Source organism: Scophthalmus maximus, chromosome 15 (assembly GCF_022379125.1).
Source record: "Scophthalmus maximus strain ysfricsl-2021 chromosome 15, ASM2237912v1, whole genome shotgun sequence".
NCBI classification, from domain to species: Eukaryota; Metazoa; Chordata; class Actinopteri; order Pleuronectiformes; family Scophthalmidae; genus Scophthalmus; species Scophthalmus maximus.
Genome location: NC_061529.1, coordinates 5,833,459 through 5,854,979, shown reverse-complemented (window position 1 = coordinate 5,854,979; position 21,521 = coordinate 5,833,459). Strand labels below are relative to the sequence as shown.

The 21,521-nt window shown below is 45.6% G+C and overlaps 1 protein-coding gene across 1 annotated transcript; it reads left to right on the top strand.

Annotated features, from left to right (window-relative positions):
* The first annotated feature begins 2,373 nt into the window (after positions 1–2,373).
* On the top strand, positions 2,374–19,811 carry diras1b (DIRAS family, GTP-binding RAS-like 1b). Its single transcript, XM_035610355.2, has 3 exons — positions 2,374–2,686; positions 12,321–12,663; positions 13,617–19,811. The coding sequence occupies exons 2-3, from the start codon at positions 12,355–12,357 to the stop codon at positions 13,902–13,904; spliced, it is 597 nt and encodes a 198-aa protein (XP_035466248.1). The 5' UTR covers positions 2,374–2,686; positions 12,321–12,354; the 3' UTR covers positions 13,905–19,811.
* The last annotated feature ends 1,710 nt before the right edge of the window (positions 19,812–21,521 follow it).

The window sequence follows — 21,521 nt, the reverse complement described above, 5'->3', positions numbered from 1 at the left end:
TCTCGGGAAAGGAACCCTTTCTTAAATTTGTTATTTATATTTTTTTAACATCTATGAACAGATTTTTTAGCTTAAAATTACAGTAGTACATTTTGTAGATGTAGTTGCAGATAATGTAGTATTTTAAATGTGCTAGAGCACATCAAAGGTTTTTTATGTTGTGATTTGTTTCATGGAAGATACAAATGGCGTGCTTAATTTCTCCCCCCTCCCACACATCCACTTGATCTTTTTAACCTGTCACCCTCAAGTACATTTACTGCCTTTTCAGATGGCCTAACCACCCACACCTTAATTTATGTTTGGCTCTGTGTTCACGCTTGAGGGGTTCTGAAAGGGAGGCTCTTTTGTGTTCGTGCACTGGATGTAATGCATGGGAAATGGTGGACGGAGCCGGCGCGATGGTCACTCACACACCGCCACGGGGAGAGGAAGCCCACCCATCTGGAAACGGCCTCCGTGGAGACGTGTCTGCTGGGTGTTTGCTCCGTTTCCCCTCAGCCACCGGTGGACGGCTTTATCGATTCAACAGGAATGGGGACACAGAATCCAATAATTGCACTGTGTTGCGACTTGTGGTGTGATCCCAGACTTTGTGTTGCGTGTGGGCTCTGTAATGATGAGCCGAGGAGAAGGAAAGTATGAAACCATGTTTTATATAAGTAAACATTTTTCAACCACATGCTACTCCGGCACACTATATTGGTGTAGCCTTAAAGATTATATTTATGTTCCCTGGATGCTGAATCCCACTGGCTTTGGAAATCTGATGTGCTGATGATACACAATTATTTGTTTAGTTCTCAAAAAGGATGCATTATGATTCCAAAACTCCCAATTTATGTATGTGACTTTGCATGTTATATATTCACATAAATGATAATATTTAGTAGAAAGGAATAATACAAAATTTAAAAAAACATACATTATCATAGGAAAGGGGAAAATCTGAAAACAATATATTGGGTAATAAATGTACAGACATGTCTGTCTGTAGGAGACCAAGAGCAAAATATGTGATCAAAATGTCCTTTTTTTAAAACATATTTAGAAATAGCTGGTAAAGATAAAATGAGGAATCATTTTAAATGTAACTTCCTTCACCTAATTTAATCAGATGTTTAGATGGTGATTGTTGTTTATTTGTATCTCTACCATCTCTACTCCTGTCCAGCCTCTTCCTGCTCATCATTCCCCCTATAGACTTAAAACAATCAATGCTACTTGTTATCACCCAGGCTGCTCCACCAACCACCGCTGCCCTCCCCCCGCATTCCTTTGCTGTTCCCGCGCCTCACCGACAGAGGGAGACAAACACAAGGCTGTCCGGGCTGTATATGGAGAGTTGGTGAGTCATACACAGAGACCGTCACGTACCGACCACAGCTCAAAACAAGGCCTGGTCCACCTCGGCAGCAGGCCTTTAGTATTACTATGGGACGGGCTCATTCGGATTTATTGGTGGTGATAACCGGAAGCGATGAAATTGTCTCATTTCTGCTGACATGAGCCGATTAATTCATATTGGACTCATTGTAGTTATCAGGCTGGTACATTTGTACATATGTCACTTATTTCTTTATTTACATCAGTTGCATGTTGATTAATCTGTGTGTAGCCCATGTACTGTTCATTTACATCCCTGGTTCTGTCCGTGGTGCTGAAACACAATGGGGTCGCTGTCCATGGTGCTGATCCTGGATCGAACAACCATGAAGGATTTTTCTTTTTCTTTTTGAGCTCTTCAAGCTGAATTTCACTTATGACCCTATGTTGACATAAAGGATAATTTCAGTATCCATCGTGTATTTCCACTGTATAAAGATAACCAGTTCAGTTGCCTCTTTATGTTTTAAGTATACCTGCAGGTGCACGTCTGCTAAACTTTAAGATGAGGACTCAAATGGATCCAATAATTCGAACATTTTTCATTCTCACGAAATTCCTCTCAACTCTTTTCTTTCCTGCTGCCTCTCGGTCAGTCAAGTGACGCTGGTGGAGGTAATCTAGTTGCTGCAGTCCATCTACTTGGTGGAGGTAATCTAGTTGCTGCAGTCCATCTACTTGTCTGTGGCTAAAAAACACCAACATTTGGAAATGAAGTGGGGCCTCTGCTTAGGTTACATCTTCTGACCGTGAATGTAATTCCATCAGTTGGGCTCCTTAGATTGGATTAGTTGCCCATGCAGGGACCATCAGTATTTCTAATACTGCCTGATTTCCTGAGATATTCTTCATTTCAGACGGTGCAGGTTGTGGCTGTATCTACGTGAATTCCCAGTACATTTCCTTTTCGTTTTCGAGATGATGTTCGAGATGATGCTGCATCCGTCCTGGACATGAAATATATTTTTCATTTTATTTCCAGGGGAAGTCTGTTTTAAAGTGTTGCTGCCGTCCAACCACCAGGACGTCATGTATGAAGTGAAGGAAAATCAAGTGTGGACAGAAAAGGGAGAGGGGGCATAGCACCTCCCACGTCCTATCTGGCAGAAAGAGAGAGCGAGAGAGACAGAGAGAGAGGGAGGGAGGGAGTCTGCTGTGGCGGTGGTGGTGGTGTTAGAAATCGGACGACATGAGCTCTACATGAACCGCGTAAAATGCTGTAAGACGCTCCTCGGCGTTTGTCTTTCATCCGTCTCGACCAAGGGCGAGCCCGACGCGGAGCAGTCTTCTTCCCGACCAGGTATGTTGATGCTGCTCATCCTCCGCAGCGTACACACACACACACACACACACACGGAGGGAAGTTGGATGTTGGTATTCAGTGGCGCACAAACCGCGGCGCCTCAGCGGCTTCTGTGCTGTGGCGGGTTGAGTGCGCACACGGTTTCGTGCCGATCGCCTGGATGACGAACCCCCAACATTCAACATTTTCTCTTTTTTTGGGGTCAGCGTCGATTCCGATGCCTATCGCGACTTCGCATTCGTGTTTCTGACGAGCTCGGCCGCGCAGACTCGCATGTATGTAACCTGCATGTGTGCGCGCACAGCCATGTTGGCAGTCAGCGAGGAGAGGGAGAAAGATGAGGAGGTCGGGATTATCATGTTGCTTTGAGGAGTAAAGGGGGCGAGGAGGAGGAGGGGGGGGGGGGGGGGGGGGGGGGGGGTTCGCTGCGACTGTGAAATGATGGCACAGCTGCGAGATGGCGATCCTCCGGTATTTATGAATGAACCGAGCGGAGCGCGGGGTGGTCTGTAATGGCGTTGCGCAACAATCTGCGGAACCGACGGCGGCGAGCAAACCCCTCTCCCGACGCCCCCGCTCCTGACTCCGTGCGGGGGGGGATGCACGTCAACAGCAGCCCCCATGCACCGATGGTGACGCCAGCGTGACGCATATGAAAGACCCGATTTTCTGTGGCAAAAAGCCGCGCGCGGTTAATCCTCCATCTGGATCTGTGCTGTGTTTCTCCATCCGCCCTCCACCCCCTCTCCATCCCCGATGTGCTGCGTGTTGTGGGTCTCATGGCTGGGGAGGGAAGCCTGTATGACACGCACGAGGTGGTGTGAATCATGTAGGCCTTCTCCGTGCATGTGAACGTGGATGTGTATGTGACTCAACTTCCTGTATATTGAACGCTGCCAGTCGTCTGTGTGTGTGCGTGCGTGCGTGCGCGTGCGTGTGTGTGCGTGCGTGCGTGTACGTGTGTGGAGGAGGACGGATGCAGGGTTTCAGAGAGGAGAAGAGATGTATGACAGTAAATCCTGTGATTAAGCTTTAAAGTGTGCGGCTGAGAGGAGCATAGAGATGCAGACTCTATTAAAACCTCCATGTGCTGGGGCGAGGATGGAGGATAAGTGGGGGTGTTGGTGTGTGTGTGTGGGGGGTGTGGATGTCCTGGCCTGCCTGTCCATTTGTCTGTCTGTACTGTAGAATGGCCACAGTGCGTTCGCATGAGAAAATACATAACTCTGCTGAGGCAGGACGAAGAAATGACTCGATGCAATTGGTAACGAGGAAAACCACAGAAAGTGGTAACACTTCTGATGATGCTGGAGATGAGAGTTGATGCTGATAATGGAAGAGGATGATGGACTGTGGTGGTGTTTTTTTCATTTGATGCGAGGGCCTTGCAAATGGCCCCTTCAAAAGGCCATGTGAGATAACTGAGGTCAGGAAGGCCAGATGTTGAGAAAGACATTGAATTCGGTTGGGGATTTCACATCTGTCCGATTATGTTTTTTGCAGCTACCATTATCAGGTCCACCCAGAGCTGCAGACACATATCAAATTTGGCTCTATTTGACACAATCATTATTCGTATTGTTTCGGTGCAGTTGCTCAGGTGGGTATATTCTTGCAATCACTGCAGCGTTACCCAGGTCTACTACCGTCTAAAGGCACGTTTTAACCATTAACTTCCTGTTTGAGTCACCGTCCTTGTCTTTTCTTTTCTGATAAGTATATCACTTACACAAAAGTGTGACAAATTTCTGTCAAATAGCAAAAACAAAATGAGGAAAAAAGAACTGATAACACATCCACATATACAGTAAGTATATGCAATGTTAGTGTTGGCTCACAGTGAGGCGTTAGTAGCCCAGAAGATACAGAAGCGTCATGGCCGAAATATTTTTTTGTTGATAAAAATTCGGGTACAAAGTCTAATCAGGGAGACAATGATGGAGCATCGTAATTTGGAGTAAAGTGGTAAAGAGAAGTGCAAAAAGAAGTGAATCTGGGCAATACAGTACATAACATTACAGGCCTGATTTGCATGTCATCATAAAAGTATGAAAACAAAAGAAAGGGAGTGTGCGCCCAACACCTGCTGCTTTTCTGAGTTCAAGACGACTACGCAACAGTAGTTTTTTTTTAATCTTAGCTCGCTTATTTTTCATTGATTCAAATCGTCAGCCGTTGTCTCCTCAGGATGTTTGAGTCTGTTGCTCTGAAAGCACGAGTGCATCATCGCTGTTAAGCACCTCTGAGATATTTATGTAACTACCGTACGTACTGTATAACCTCTGCTCCGGAGGTTTCATAACTTCTGTTCCAGAGGCTCTGCTTTAATTCTGGAACGGATCGATGCTAAAGTGATTTTTAGTTGTTTCCGACAGCGCCCTCTCATTTGATCCACGGGTCCAGACGGTCTTCTTTATATCACGTGGCTCTATAGGCAGCGTTTTCTTGGTCTTGTGCAACTAATTACAGGCCACGGCGGCGGCTCTGGTCAATTACACACTCGGTGACCTCTGAGTTACCGTGATTTATTTGACATTGTGCGCAAAATATCAGCTCGTAATTGGATTTTTTTAAAAATCTTGTTACAAGAACTGAGAAAACTGTCAGTCTCTCGAAATTCCAAATGCATCATGGGAGCGAAGATGAAGGATTCCCTTGCTGATTCTGCTTTTAACCATCTGCGTTCTTATCAGACCTGGATCAACAAAAAGAAAAAAAGGTGCCAGGTTGATCTCGCCACCGTAGAAACCAATGGAGTCGATCCCAAACTACCGACCCTGGCACCATCTTTCACCGTGGGCACGTCTCTGCAACACACCCCACTGGTCTGTAGTCAGTCCTTCAGTCAGGTCAGGGCCATTCAGAGCCTCTGACCATACGCTTTCTTGAAATACAAAATGCATCCTTGAAAACAAACATTATTGCTCCATCAACTGTGTTCGGTGATAGCTTGCTCTTCTTCGGCCGAGTCCTGGTGTTATTAGCCAGGTGCGTGTGTGTTTTTCCCCCCAGGTTGCCAGGCGGAGGTATTAGCAGGGTCTTATGGAGTGGCCAGACGGAGCAACCCCAGGGGTTCCCCAGGTCACGTTAATACCCGGTACTAATACACCCTCAAAGACTAATTACAGGGGGCGTCTAACACCCAGTCCCGTGTAAGTCGGCTGCATAAAATCAGCAGGGCTACGGCCGCGATGTTTGATTACGGCTCAGAAATCAATCTGCCCGAAAGAGAAAATGTTTTCCTCTCAAACGCTAATTGGTAAGGCGCGGCTGCTGTCTGCTTTCATTTTTGAAATCCTTCCGCACTAGTTGCAGGTTGAAGGATTTTTTTTCCCCAGACTGCATCTTGCTTGTGGAAGAGACACACATGAACACGAGTGGAAGTCAAGTGTGTGAGTTCATTTTCCTGTCCAGAGATTTGAATTTATAGATTTCTAATCCCAACCCATAGCCGTTCTTTCACCACAAACGTGGTGTCTCTCTGTGAGCAACAAGCGTTGCTGCTAAAACAACAATATGATGACAAATACCAGGATTTCGTGGTGAACACAGGCCTGTTTGGTTCATTTATACAGATAATGAATGAAGTGTTATTCTCAGGGTTTCATTTTCACTTACGCATTAATGTTCTATAACCATATTTTTTCCTTTATAGTACAATTTTGCAGGTACAACAATGACCTGTGCATAATTTAGACTTGACCTGGATATTTCCAAATGGGAAATGGAGCCCCATTGTTTTATGATGATGAGTTCAGACGAAACTTTATTATTTTCTCCTGAAGCTGAAGCACAGTGCAAATGTTGCAGATATATTCCGTATTAGAATACTGTGAGTAACCCAGGAGCATAAGGATTTGCTTTAAACATTGGCTTCATGAATACATTTAAAAACTATTTTCTTTACTAAAAGACACCAGTGTTTCCACATAATCAGGTGTAAATACTTGCCCCCTGGTTTAGGGATTAAGATGCCAACCGTGAGCCACAACATCCCTGGTTCAGGTTCGGCTGAGGACCAACTCTCTTTAACTAATTTCCTGTCATTTCTCTAATGGTGCTATCTAATAAAGGCATATGATCAAGGAAAAACCTATGAGAACAATAAGAAAAGTAGGTTGGATGATATGGACCAATTTTGTCAATTGCATTTGTATTTCATGAAGCTCACTCACCTTGCAATCGTATTTCCAGCAGGATCTCATGATTAACTAGTCAGTTTGCTCTGAAGAAAATATTTTCTACTTGGAAGGATTAAAACTGTGCACATCTCTCATGTCAAATGTGATTTTGTGAGTAACCGCAGACAGATAAAAGTCAGTCACCTGCGTTGCTTCTGGGTCCAACTGTGTCCAGATATTCCCCTGCCACAGTGTTGCTGTCGCTGCATGCTGAGTCAAAGGGATCCGGGCGGAGAGTCAGAGGGCCTCATGCAGCCTTGTAGTGAGACCGCTGGTAACTTAAGTCCTGGGAATTGGGTCAATGCAGAGCAGGCCAGCGGCACAGAGGAGGTTAAGCTCAATGATTAGCTACTAAGCCGAGACCACAGTGCTGCAGTGCTCTCGGACAGTCGAACACACACGCTACATGCACGTACAGCGTCAGCGCAATCACGGGATGAGAGACGCACACACCCTCACTCTCACGTGTGTGCACACAGGCGTAAATACATTCATACTTCCTCATGCACGGTTACACATATTTCACATATTGTTTACTTATTTTAGAATGGCACAGGAAGCTAAATGATTGTTTACCTATGTTGATTTACTGATTGATTTATCTGGCAATACTTTACAGTCACTTATGAATAGATGTGCAACAGTCAAAGGCCACAACATCTTTTTATGTTCAGCCTGTGCATAAACCAGGTGAAAACAACAATTTTTGCCCTCACTATTAGACCATTTCTTGGCTGGGTGCAGGGACTTCCTGCAGTTACAGTAGGTTGCTTGGCAACTTTGCAGTGACAACAAGACTCCTTGTGCAATTCTAAGGGGAGTGGTAACAATATACTCATCTTACTCTTGGCAAGAAATCTAATGAGCCTCATCCAGCTTTGCTGTTAATTTTGAAGAAGAAAAAAGCACCCTCAGATAACTGATAATGTGGCATGAAGTGAAACAACCAGATTTAGATTTAATGGTGAGACCTAAAACTTGTAAAGAAGTCGAAGCTGTCGTCAGTCGTATACAAAACAAATTAGTATCTCCACAATCAAACATTCATACATTAAGAGAAAAAAATCCAGAGTGGCACTGTTGCTTAAGTGTACATCACTTTATGTGCATACATGAGCTGTGTTCTCTAGTCCGGGCTCGCCATGTGTGTGTTTTGTTAGCAGGTGTGAACTGCAGCAAAGCAGCAGGCACGATTAAATGTGTGACACCAAATGAAAACTTATAAACTCGACCTCTGCTGCCTCCTCAAACCTAATGAAAAAAGGCCCGGGCCTAAAAATTGCCCGGCTAAGAAAACGCAGATTCATTCCGGTGGTAACACGCACGCAAGCACACACACTTTGAAAAAGCCTGAACTGATCTGTGCACAGTGAACGAAAATCTTCTGCTTGACTGCACAGACGCAAAACACACACACACACACACACACACACACACACACACACACACACACACACACACACACACACACATACACACATACACACATTCTCAATCAAGATCTGTCAGTCTGGCAGCTAAAGAAACTTTGTGTAGGTTTCAGACATTGTGTGTGTGTGTGTGTGTGTGTGTGTCTGTCTGTCTGTCTGTCTGTCTGTCTGTCTGTCTGTCAGTCACCACCACACCAGGACGAATATTTCAGAGAAAACCTTGAGCCGAAAATCTGTTGATCCTGTAAGAACGCTCATCGGCGAATAGCCGTGTGTCCTCAGCATTCCAGTGTCCATGGTTTGATTAAAACCCCTCTCTCCACAAGATACCATGGGACAGCTTTGCGGGTGTCTATTTAATCACGCTCTTGATCCGTTGAACGGCATTGTGTTTGATGTTGGTTTAATGCGCCTCCCTTTGTGCCGCTGCGTAAGTGGCTCTCTTGAGGGGAAATTATGTGCATGTTTTTAGCTAAAGGTGACATTTCCTTGTTCGCGCCGTGAAATAATCGAGCGGCGAAGGACTGCGTCGCGTCTATTTTCCTACGGAGAGGAGGCCTGTTTGGACTGTGCCAAAGCTATCAGCTAATGGAGTTTGGCTGCAGTGCCACAGATGCATTTATAGTGTACCATTAATTCGTTAAGCAACTGCAGTCCTCTCTTGTTTCTAATGAAACGATGTAAGAGGACGGGGGGGCAGCTTGTGTTTCGGGAGGAGGCCTGGTGTCAAGGACAAATGATGGAGAAGAACTGTGTGTGTGTGTGTGTGTGTGTGTGTGTGTGTGTGTGTGTGTGTGTGTGTGTGTGTGTGTGTGTGTGTGTGTGTGTGTGTGTGTGTGTGTGTGTGTGTGTGTGTGTGTGTGTGTGTGTGTGTGTGTGTGTGTACGCTTACGTGTGTTTGCACGTCACTGTGAGGTTTGCACCTGTGTGTGCAGTCTTAGCTGCTGACAAAGGGAGGGAGACGGCTCATTTTGTTCCTGGTGAAAGAAGGGAGGGAGTGGAGGAAGGTTTTTGTTGGGCAGCATCGTCGTCGCCAGGCTGAAATACCCCGTCCCAAAGAATCCCAACAGGCACCAGTCGGGGTGGGGGGGTTGGAGGACAGACTGACAGGGGCCCAGACAGACGGTTCCCCATGGATGCACAGCGGCGGCCTTGGTTTATTGATCGAACAGAACAGCGACCTGAGGATTGGTAGAGCAGGAGACACAGGAGAAACAGCGAGAGGGGGCTCGGGGAGCATGTCAAAGAAAAACATCTTCAGGTTGCCTAAATCAAGAGAAAGGATACTAAACATTACTACATTAAAAAATATGACATACAGGTTAAGAAATCCCCTGTTTAGCCTAATTTAATAGGGATGATAACCATTCTGACTTCCTGGTTCAACTTTGACCTTCCTGAGGGATTATTGACAACTTTCCAAGAACTCGCTTCCAGTTGTGCCCCTATTTAAAGTAGTTGATATAATTTGGATAAAATTATTTTTTTTACTGTCTGAGTAAGACAAATATTTCAAACCTTACTTTAATTTCACTTTTGGCCACATGGAGGCCGCACAACAAGCTGTAAACACGTCATTGACCATCAACATTGGAGGTTGAAATGCAGGGCCAACATGTTAGCAAACAGTTGTCTGATTACAAATTCAAACCCAGAGTTTGAATCAATATTGTTAGTTATAAGTCCAATATTCACTCTCTTTTAACCCCTATTTATTTTTGGTCTCCACCTACCTCTGAGGGGAACTATGTGACTTTAACTGTGTTAAACATTTGTCCTCTGTTTGCCGCCGAGCACTTAACTTAAGACAGGTTTTCTGAACCTTGATGAAAACAGCCACCTGCTGCTAAAAACGACTCCGATGAGAGCGACGGCGGGAGTGAACAGACACGTGCAAGTTAAGTCGCGATTTGTAAAAACCAAAACAATGAGCTGAAAGTCACTGAAATGCTCTGTCCAGCTGGAATGGACTGCAGAGTTTGGTGATCATTTTCTGTTTGTGTGTGTGTGTGTGTGTGGGTGTGTGTGCGGGTGGGTGGGTGTGTGGGTGGGTGTGTGGGTGGATGTGTGGGTGTGTGTGGGTGTGGGTGTGTGTTTGGGTGTGTGTGTGGGTGTGTGGGTGGGTGTGTGGGTGTGGGTGTGTGTGTGGGTGTGGGTGTGTGTGTGTGTGTGGGTGGGTGTGTGTTTGGGTGGGTGTTGGTGTGTGTGTGGGTGTGTGTGGGTGTGTGGGTGTGTGGGCGGGCATAAAGCAGACCTGAGCAGAAATCACTGAGCAGCTCTGGCAACTCAGTGCACAATTCGTCAAAGTGACCGACGACCTCATTACAGCTTTAAGTTTAAGAGCGTTTCTTTTTACGGATTTTCTTTTTTTGACTTTATTAATATTGCTTATATTATAACTAAGTTGTTCTTCTTATTTATTAGCTGCACATAATCTTATTCCCACAGTCTGCTGTGATTTATAAAATGAATACTTTGATAGGCTTGACCATTTATCTCAGACGATAAGCTTCAGTCACACTGGAAAACCATAAAAAAGAAATGAAGAATCGGTGTATCATCATCCTTAGGCACAGGAGGGCTATTCAATAGAATTTCAATGCTTTGCCAGACCAGAGTTGAGAGTCTTTCAGGGATATGAGCAGAAAACACGGGCTTGCCTGCAAATGAAAGTGTGGTTGTGTGTTCAGCGTGGATATAAACCACTCTCATGTGTCACCCAGACTTACAGCTATAGATTGACTGTAAAACTCAAGAGGCACTCCCCGAATCCCCATTTATTTTGAACTCCTTGACTGATATTATCTCCAACCTGGCAATGCAATTACAGAGGGGCCGCCGCCATCAATAGCGAGTTCCAGCAGTGCAAGCACGACAGAAATCCACTCATTCCATCTGGTATTGATGTCAATTCACTGTTTCATTACAGCTGCAGCTTAGAGAGCGGCGCGTGATCGCAACTGAAGGAGCATCTTATTACGGGACCTTAAAGCAAGTTTAGAACCCACAGCGGATGAATAATGCAACGAGATTTGCGATGCGCAATCGCGGCCAGATGCTCTGCAGACGCACGCGCGCACTTGCGAGGACGGCGATTGACGGGATGTGAGGGGACGTTGCTCAGATGCATATGTGTGAGCGGCAGCGGGTAACGCTGAGGGTGGACATTTGTGGAGTCCCCTCAAGAGCGCGGCGCTGCTGCGGACGAGAACCCAAGAGCTATGCGAGCATAACGCTTCTTTGACTTTGACCTTTGACCTTTAACTGGGCAGGTTTGTGTGTCAGTTTGTCAGAGATGTTTCCCCCCGGGAAAAAACAGACGCCTCCTGCTGCTGCTGCTTCTGCAAAGAGTCAAAACTGTAATACACAGACAATATGAGCTGAAAGATGCTTTGTAGAGTTTGTGATACCTTTCACATGAACTTGGACATTTTTTTTTTTTTTTTTTAATAGAACAGCTTTTATTGTCATATTCCGCCCTTTGGTTTAAGTTTATTCAGATTTTTTTTTTGATGTAGAAATAGAATTGCCCCTCGGTTACAGGGTAGAAGCACCATCACAGGGCTCAGGAAAGAGAAACATCTGTTCCAATCCAATTTTCTATTTTCATACCTTTCACATGAACAAAAACATGAATAAGATGACAGTCCCCCCCCCCCCCCGAAGTTCCTGGAGACTGTTGTCCTCTGGACTCTGTCTCTTCCAGCGGGTTTTCCGCAGCTGCTTGAGTTGATAAATGAGGAATGTTTTTGGGGGGGGATAAAAACTGAGAGACTCTGGGAATGGTATTGATGAGGGAAACGTCTGCGTCAGGTGAAACACCAAACTCATCCTCCCTGATTTATTCCCTGCCTCATCATCAGACCACGAGGACGGACGTCGCTCTTCCTCTCCTCCTCCCTCTGCGTTGTATCTGCTGCTTTCTCTACTCTTCTTTTTTAGCTGAAATGATCCTCTTCTCCCACTTTTCCACGCCTCTCCCCCTCCTCCCCCCTCCCCCCCCTACCCTCAACATCGCAGGTGCAACACTGTCTTAGAGCCTGAGGGGGGCAGAATGCCGGAGCAGAGCAACGACTATCGCGTGGTGGTGTTCGGGGCGGGCGGAGTGGGCAAGAGCTCCCTGGTGCTGCGCTTCGTCAAGGGCACCTTCAGGGACACCTACATCCCCACGGTGGAGGACACCTACCGCCAGGTGATCAGCTGCGACAAGAGCGTGTGCACGCTGCAGATCACCGACACCACGGGGAGCCACCAGTTCCCCGCCATGCAGCGCCTGTCCATCTCCAAAGGCCACGCCTTCATCCTGGTGTACTCCATCACGAGCAAACAGTCCCTGGAGGAGCTCAAGCCCATTTACCAACAGGTGAGAGACGTGTTTGCACTGTGGAGACACAGTGGAGTCTGTACGTGTCCATTCGTGGCTGTGTTCCTTTGTGTGTTTGCGCACATTACGATTAAATTTTTTTCAGTGGTATCATATCCAAAAGGCAAAGTGGTCTCGCTCATATTTGTGTATCTCGCTGTCTAATACGCTCCGCCAATGCTTCTCAAGTTTTTGGGCTGATGCTCAGTTCGCCCACATGTCCACCAAACAGTTAATCAATCAGATTTTTTTTTAGGACGTGAAGAATATTGTTAATTTACTCAAATCCAGTTTGTGTGTGGAACAGTGGGGTTTTTTTCTCTGCTAGAGTTCAGGGGGTTTTATCTATCAGGAGACATTGAGCTTGATTAGTTGAATTCACACACTGCTGAAGTGTCTTTGAGCAAAGTTCTGACAATTGCGCTCATTAATGGACTTTTTTGTTGATGTCTGAATCATTTCATAAATGATTCACTGATAACTTACAACATATGCCTCATATTCTACTAACAGTTTTTTTTTTCTTTATCTTTTTTTTTCATCTTCAGTTACAGGCAAATTAAATATCAGGTTCTCTTTTGATGAACTGTGAATTATGTAAATGAAATTGTACATAATATAATTATAATCATAATTTAATGTAATGAATGAAAGCTAATACAGACTGGACCTAAGTTTTACTTAAAAATGTGTTAACTTAAACGTTTTTTCTGCCATTTTTTTTTGCCTTCATTTGTCCGGGATTGTAGAGGTACACGGTCAACATCTTACAGCCCCAGGCAACCAAGAAACTCTGTTTCATTTAAACATTTAAACGTTCTCCCAGCAACCTCTAGCTAGGTGTTAACATTACCTTGGAGATCTACATTTTCTGTGACTTTGCAGCAGCAACGACACCACAACAACAACAACAACAACAACAGTTCCTCTTATTTTTCCACCTCCACTCGCAGGTCCTGGCCATAAAGGGCAACGTGGAGGCCATCCCCATCATGCTCGTGGGCAACAAGAGCGACGAGACCCAGCGGGAGGTGGAGACCAAGGACGGAGAGGCGCAGGCCAACCAGTGGAAGTGCGCCTTCATGGAGACGTCAGCCAAGACCAACCACAATGTAACCGAGCTCTTCCAGGAGCTGCTCAACCTGGACAAGAAGAGGAACATGAGCCTCAACATCGACGGCAAGCGCTCAGGGAAGCAGTCCCGCGCCGAGAGACTGAAGGGCAAATGCAGCGTGATGTGAATATCGGAGAAGGAGGAAAGGGGAGGTGGAGGCCGGGGAACGGGGGCTTACAGAGAATAACGGAGGAGCGCAAAGGGAGACGAGATGAAAGACGGACTCACTAAACGTATCACTCAGAGCAAAATGTCTGGAAGGCAACGGGGAATCTCATCACCCACCGCCTCCTCCAGTTGACTGGTGCCATTTCACCAACGCAGACTTCCATACCGGGAACATACCGCATTTCAGCCCGGAGCATTGCATCCATTTGCATTCTGCTTACATACAGAAAACACCGAGTCGCAGAAGAACACCGGTGGACGTCAGCCGTTGTTTTTTGGGGAAAAAAACAGCGCGGGCGCGGACTTTTTCCATCGTCCAAGTGCCTCGAAACCCGGCTGAGGGGTCCCGTTGAAACCTTGGACTCCGTTTAAAGACCACAGGCGACAGCACCGTGTCCTCTCTCACCTCCACACCCGCGACGCTCCCCCGCTGCCCGGCTCGCACCTGAACACAACCCCCTCGACATCCCAGCGCCCTCGTCCTTTCGCACCCCCCCCCTACTAGTTGTAGTACTACAACTTGTAGTACTACTAGTTGTAGTACTACAACTATAGAGAAACCTAATGTGTACGCAGCAGAGTCGACCAAGTTAGTGGAGTTCAACTCATCTGGTAGAAACACCCTTCTTTTCAGAAACACGCTAGTGAAGACAGGACCTGAGGGGCTCGTGACCCAGCCAAAACCCGAGGATGTAAATAGACATGGGATACCTCGATTATTCCATCTAGTCTCTTCGTGCCCTGACCCAACTTCTATATCGGTCGCAGAAGGTTAATGCATTCATTTGTGGCGAGGGGACAAAATCACCCGTGTTCTCATCCAATTGGTCCTGAAAGATATTTTTTAAAAGAAGACCCTTCTTTGCATAGGTCAAGCCGTCATTCTATCATCGAGCTCACGTGCAACCCTGTTAAATGTCCCCGCCCGAAGTGGAGCAGCATCCGGCGGCCGGGGCGTGCTTCTCACCAAGTGTCCGACAATGACCCTGGATGCGGGGAAGCTGGACTCTCGTCAAAGCATGAAACTGAAAAACAAAACAAAACAAAACGCGTCTGCCTTGAGGGAACGATACACTCACTCGGATAACCATTGCCAGGCTGGTAAGGACGGAAGAAAAAAAGGCGAACCCGGACGATTTTCCTGTTTTGGTTCTGTGGTCAAGAATGTCACGTTTTGCTTTGGCACTTTTCACGTGAAGGTTTCTCTCTATTTAATGCCTTCTTCTTCTTTTTTTTCCTTTTTTTCTTGCTTTATGACGATCTTTAAATTCATGTTGAGAAAAAAAAACAGAAAGCACACAGAGAAAATAAGAAAAGAATTATAATGTAATGGATGTAAAATTCCCCCCAGTGCAGATTATTGAGTGTGACCTGAATCAGTAATTCTGTTTCCTCTTTGATTGTTTGTTTGTTTTTGGTTTGGACACACTACTTCTCATCCAGGCATCAGGAAACAGAATGGGTCAAACACACACACACACACACACACACACACACACACACACACACACACACACACACACACACACACACACACACACACACACACACACACACACACACACACACACACACACACACACAGGCGCCCGAACGCAAAAGAAATACCCGCGCGCATGCATATCTGTGGTTTTCAACCTGAGAAACACGTTTTTGTTGACGGCCTACATGAGGAACTCACTCAGCCTAGATGCTCTCACATTGCACTTTATATCATGAACACACACCCTCACGCACAACACTTAAATCTGCCATGTTTTTGCCTATATATTATGTTTTTACGACCTCTGCTGAACACAGAATATCCCGGAGCCATTGCTCTATGTCCAAAGTGCATATGTATAAATATATATACATATATATATATATATATATATATATCTAAACATACACACACACACACACACACACACACACACACACCCTTTTCTCACGCAGGAGCTCTGGAAATTGTACACAGTGTACACAGGACTGCCAAAAGCACAATACTTTTTTACCGACATATCTGTTTGTACATTTTTGTTTTTGTCTGTTTCCTTTTTTGTATATTGTTTTTGAATGTTTTGTCTCGTCTGCGACGATTTCCATCTTTAACATTTGCTCGACGGTCCTGGACGCGGAGGAACAAACAATCGCCTCACCGTCGCAGGTAGCCCTCAGTCTCGGTGTAGATTGTAAGATGCTATCGATGGCAACGGTAACGCGGCACAGCGAGGTCGCGATTCTGCCGATACAACCGGGTATGTCGTGATGTGACCCGTCGGCTGCGGCGGCGGGGGGAATGTGTGTGGGTGACGGAAGCCCCCTCCCGCCACACGATCGCAGAGGAGGGTCGGATTATTTGTCCACTGTTCTCCATCTCTCAGGCGGCTCTAACAAAACAACTTGGTGGATAATCTGTCTCCTGTACTGTTAAACCCAAAGACACAGAGAACGGCCCTTTTAACTGTGTGTCCGTTTCTCTGGATAAAAAGAAAGAAAGAGAGAGAGAGAGAGAGATGGAAGAAAAAAGCACAGCAACTGTTCTCGTCCGTCTCCTTCTGTCTCTGTGTGTGCGGCAGAATCAACGACTGGGCACTTTAAGGGTGACATTTTACTTGAAGAACTTGCTTATTAATCAGCGCTGCCTCGTTTATGCACACGGTGTCAAATGCCCCTCCTTCCATTACTCACGCCCATTTCAAAACTATTCCAAAATGTATAGTTCTTTTGTAAATAGGCTTACGGTAGTTCAACGAGATGTTCAAAAGGAGCTTCAAGTAAGATGTTACCCGTGTAAAGATAATCTGTACCCGCTGTCTTGCCGGGAATATGTCCTTTGTAACCAGGAAATATTGTTACAGTAGGAGGTTCAATGTTGCTATATACTGTAATATACAGCTTATTAACGACGCTCATTATATATTGTGTTTGACACATCCACTCTTCAGATCAATCGGATAAGATTAGCAAAATGTGAATATATATATATAACTAAAGGTTCCACTCCATGGCTGTTTTTTTTTTTAATTTTTCAAAGTTGAATGAATCCGTTGTTATCGATGTGTTGTATTTTGCACTAACGTGAGGTCCTGTTAAACTCAACAACAACAAAAAGATTGCATTGTAAACACGCCCTTTACGCGTTAGACACCAGGGATGCTCATTCATACTCTTTCACCCCCCCCCCCCCATTGGTTTATATCTCAGAAACAATACGTCTGAATGAGATCTGGGATATTTGTAATAGTTTGTCTCGGTTTGTTCTTTAAGTCGCCAGTTGGATGGAGTGAAACCTCCCTGACGTGGCCGTCCGAAGCACTGGGGCTGAAAGAGAAAAAGCTGGGGGAAAAACAACAACAACAACAACAACAATCTGACCCCACGTCTGTGTCTGATCTGATGTGTAGCTGCATAAAATATCAGCTGGACGCGTCCGGTCGCTGCCACGCACACCGCCAGATTGCGAGGTATATGTTTGTGCAACGTGTTGTTTCCGCTGACGTCGTTTTGCTCATGCCATCCTGAGTGGAAAATATGATACAGCAGGGCGGGGAGAGGGGGGGAAAAAAAACAACAGCCAACGAGGCAGCGTCCGGCAGCGGTATGTGGACGACAACAGACGAGCCGGAGTGAAGAGGGAAAAGGGAGCTGTGCTATTAATAGACCTGGTGTGAAAGTGTGGAGTGCGACTGCACTAACTGTGGCCTGTGTAGGACTCCAATGTGGCTGTGCATGTTTTTGGGGGGCAGTGAGAGGAGTGTGTGTGTGTGTGTGTGTGTGTGTGTGTGTGTGTGTGTGTGTGTGTGTGTGTGTGTGTGTGTGTGTGTGTGTGTGTGTGTGTGTGTGTGTGTGTGTGTGTGTGTGTGTGTGTGTGTGTGTGTGTGTGTGTGTGTGTGTGTTAGTTAAACGCTTGCATGAATCAGGACAGACACCTCTGGCCCCCGTCCCCCCCATGGCTTGTCTCATCTCATTTATCAATGAAGCATATATTCATCGCTGCTGTGTCGGTTTGTGTGAGTGCGTGTGGGACTGTGAGTGAGTGGGTGAGTTCATCCATGTATGTGTGCAGTCACCTATTTGCATTTCTTCACTCTGGCCTGCATGATTGACTGTGCGTGTGCGTGTGTGTGTGTGTGTGTGTGTGTGTCTGCGTGGGTATGAGTGTGTTTGCATGTTTGTGTGCTGTCGTTGTACCATCTTATGAAGCGTCTGTCAGATATTTTTCTTGAGGAGACTGCCCACACATTCTGCATGAGTCATCCAGCACACACACACACAAACAGGTGTGGGGGCTGAATAGACAGGCGTATTTCATACGTCTTCAGTTCAAACAAGTTACACACATTCTCACCGGCATCATCATCATCATCATCATCATCATAACTGGCTGTTTTTGTTCTGCTCCGCGCTGTCGTGCAGGCTCCACTGTCTGCGCCGCTTCTCTCCATAAATTAGCTGTCCTCCCCCCGACGACTCTTGAGTTTCCTTCACATCCGTCCCCTCCGCATTCTTCTTCTTCTGTGAGTCGGTTTGCACTTGAACAGACTTGAAGGTCGACACTGCTCTCACATCCGCCTGTAAGATAGTTGTAAATAGTGTTCAAAGGACTTCAAATTTTTCAGAGTCGTGAGAGAGGGAGGAGAGCGTGCATGGGCAAAGGAGGCTGTGGGTGGAAGGTGCCGGCGTTTCTTTCTCAAAGTCAAACTTACTTTACCTCACAGGAGAGCTACTTGACGACTTTGTGTCAACTTCAGCGGCTGACATGGAGTCGTTAAAACTTTGGCCTTTTCCAAAGTGAGCTATAATTTTTTTCTCTGCAAGAAAAACAACTGAATGTCCTTTAAAACAGGACATTAGTGGAGACCCAAAGTGCCCATTATTAGATTAATGAATAAGATGCTTCATTTTGTGGCTAAATACAGACAAAAAAAATATATACATGATATTAACATCAACAAATTCTGAAATAATCTAATAAATGTTAGCTTTTATTTAATTCCATTAGGTTTTCATTCCTAAATATTACTTTCTTTTATCATTATTATGATTTCACCGTGCTATTTCCCATCCCAGTGAATTCATTTTATTGTGACACGGCAGTCCAAAAAAGAGGAACAATCTGGGCAAAGTCAGTTATGCGACCGGCTGACTTCTGAATCAGACCAAAGCAGCAGCAGCAGCCAATTACATAACAGGATCTTCTCGATTTTTGTCTTGAACAAAAGTTGCATGGTCATGGCGTTGTGAAATAAATGCAGACGTTGGAAGAAGAACTTGAGTTGCCGGAAAATACATAAAAATGTTTTATTGAGAAAAGACGCAGGATAAAATGACATTTGATAATACTGAACTGTTGGACTGTTGCCAGGCAGAGTTCGCCCCAGTTGTTGGTCATCGTGGAGGTCACAGGGTGCTCGGCGGCGATGTTGCTGAGGAGTCTCCTCACTTTGGTTCTCGTGCGTGTGCGTGCGTGCGTGTTCTTCCGTGGCAGGATGCGGAAACATGACCTTGTGACGCTGAAACAAAAGGGTCACGTAGAAGCTGAACACACAATAAAAGCTGCGCCTTTCAATGCCACCGGTTTCATTTCTACAAACGAGGGCAGGTGACAGTCACGTGAGAGGGTCTGAGGGAAATCAGCTCCGCAGGGTGGAAATAAAATAATTCAAAAAAAGATGCTCCCACTGACCCTGTTACAAGCTGGTGGTGGTTGGGGGCCGCACAGCGGGGCCTATAGAGCTTGTGGGTAATGTAGTTCGGTACTATCCTGTCGCTCTGGCTCTTCATTCCTGCATGGTCCCTATCGGTGTTTCAGCCAGCATGAGAACAAGGACACAAACTGTGAATCATCTTTGTATTTTTTAAATAAATTCCCTCGGCAGCAGTTACGGCTTCGGTTTTTTTTGCAAATGGTTTCTTTCTTTCGAGCACTTGTTCTTTCTTTTTTTTAATGTAAATTAAGATTTAAGGTTGTTCCTTTTTTTGTCTTCTGTTGGAACTTTTTATTTTATTTAACTAATTATGATATATAGATATTTATTCTAGCAATAGTCTTCCTATTAAGATATACTGTGCTGATGCATCCTCTAAATAACTGAAAATTATTATATATATAATTATGTATAATAATTATATATATGATCATAATATTCAATCTGCAAAATGATTTTTCCTAATAAAAATGTGAACTGCAGTGTTTTTCTCGCTCCTTTTTGATTCACCACCTCGTGTTTGCTGAAGGTCGGTAACTTTGCCTGCAGCCTATAATCTTTTCTTACCTTATAATCAAATGTCATAATTTGTTAAATGATTATATCATTCATGATTAATCTGAATCTGCAAACAGATCAGATTCATGAAATGAAGATACTCGAGTAGAAGAAAGTACTTGAGTAAATGTACTTCATCCACCTCATGGTGAAGCAAAAGCTAAACTTAGATTGTGAACCTTGCAGCTGCTCAGCATCAATATGTCTGCAATTTATTTTACATCGTGAGGATATGAGCTATAGCTGATGTTAGCATTTAGCTCAGAGCAGTGCTGCGCCTCCGAGCACATGCAGCTGCACAGAGCTGCCAGCACGGCCGCAGGCTCATGTTCTGTCCTCGCTAATATTCACACTGCAAATACAAAAAAAAAAAGACACAGAGAGCGAGTGAGTGAGAGAGAGAGAGAGATGCTGAGTTCACAGCCTCCCACTCTTTCCTTTCACTCCCACTCCTCCCTTAACCCTCTAAAAAAACATCTGCTCGGGGATGCTGTGCCCGGCGCGGTTGCTATGGCGACGGTGACGTTGACGACGAGGTTGTCGCATCAAGAGAGCGTGGTGTGACCCTGGCGGGGGACAGAGATGCGTGACGACAGGCAGAGGCCTCTCGGGCTGCTGCTGCTGCTGCTGCTGCTGCTGCTGCTGTTGGGTGTGTAACAAAGGCAGTGAAGAGCCAACTGTCGCCCTCCAGGCCGGTGTGGAAGCCCCTCCGCTGGATCCTGATGAGATAATGTCCTCAGACAACACATGTGCTTCTGGATGTCTGGGAGAGTCTGTGCAGTAGGTCCCGCGGTGCACACGGGAGGACGGCTCAGAGCAGGCATGGCCCAGGACAAACATCTGTTGTTGAGGCCTCACTGACCTCCAGCTTCCCCTTCCCCTTTACCCTCCATTTTCTGTTTTCAACCAAGTGGAAATAAACACCTCTTTGGCTAAAACTTGTCATTAGGATTGTTAAAACTGATTGCGCAGTGTAATGACGTTAGAAGAAACAAAACGACACCATCCACACATGTATTGGTCCCTTACTGTATAAGCCTTGTGCCCCTCACCATGTTGTTCTCTCGGCCACCTGGACGCAGTTTCTTGGGCAAATGAGGATTCGATCTGAGGCGCAAAGCAACTGCGTCACCCATTGATTAAACAGTTCTTCCTATAGGCCCATCCATCTATACCCAGTGATGAAATAGGGAGACGGTGGAAGGGCCAACCTCGCAGGAGATAGATATAGGAGATTGACAGAAAAAGAGATAAAAACAAGAGTCAACCTCCGACAGGCGTTCACTCCGTGGACAGAGCTCTGGGACTTGAGAGGCTTCAAAAGC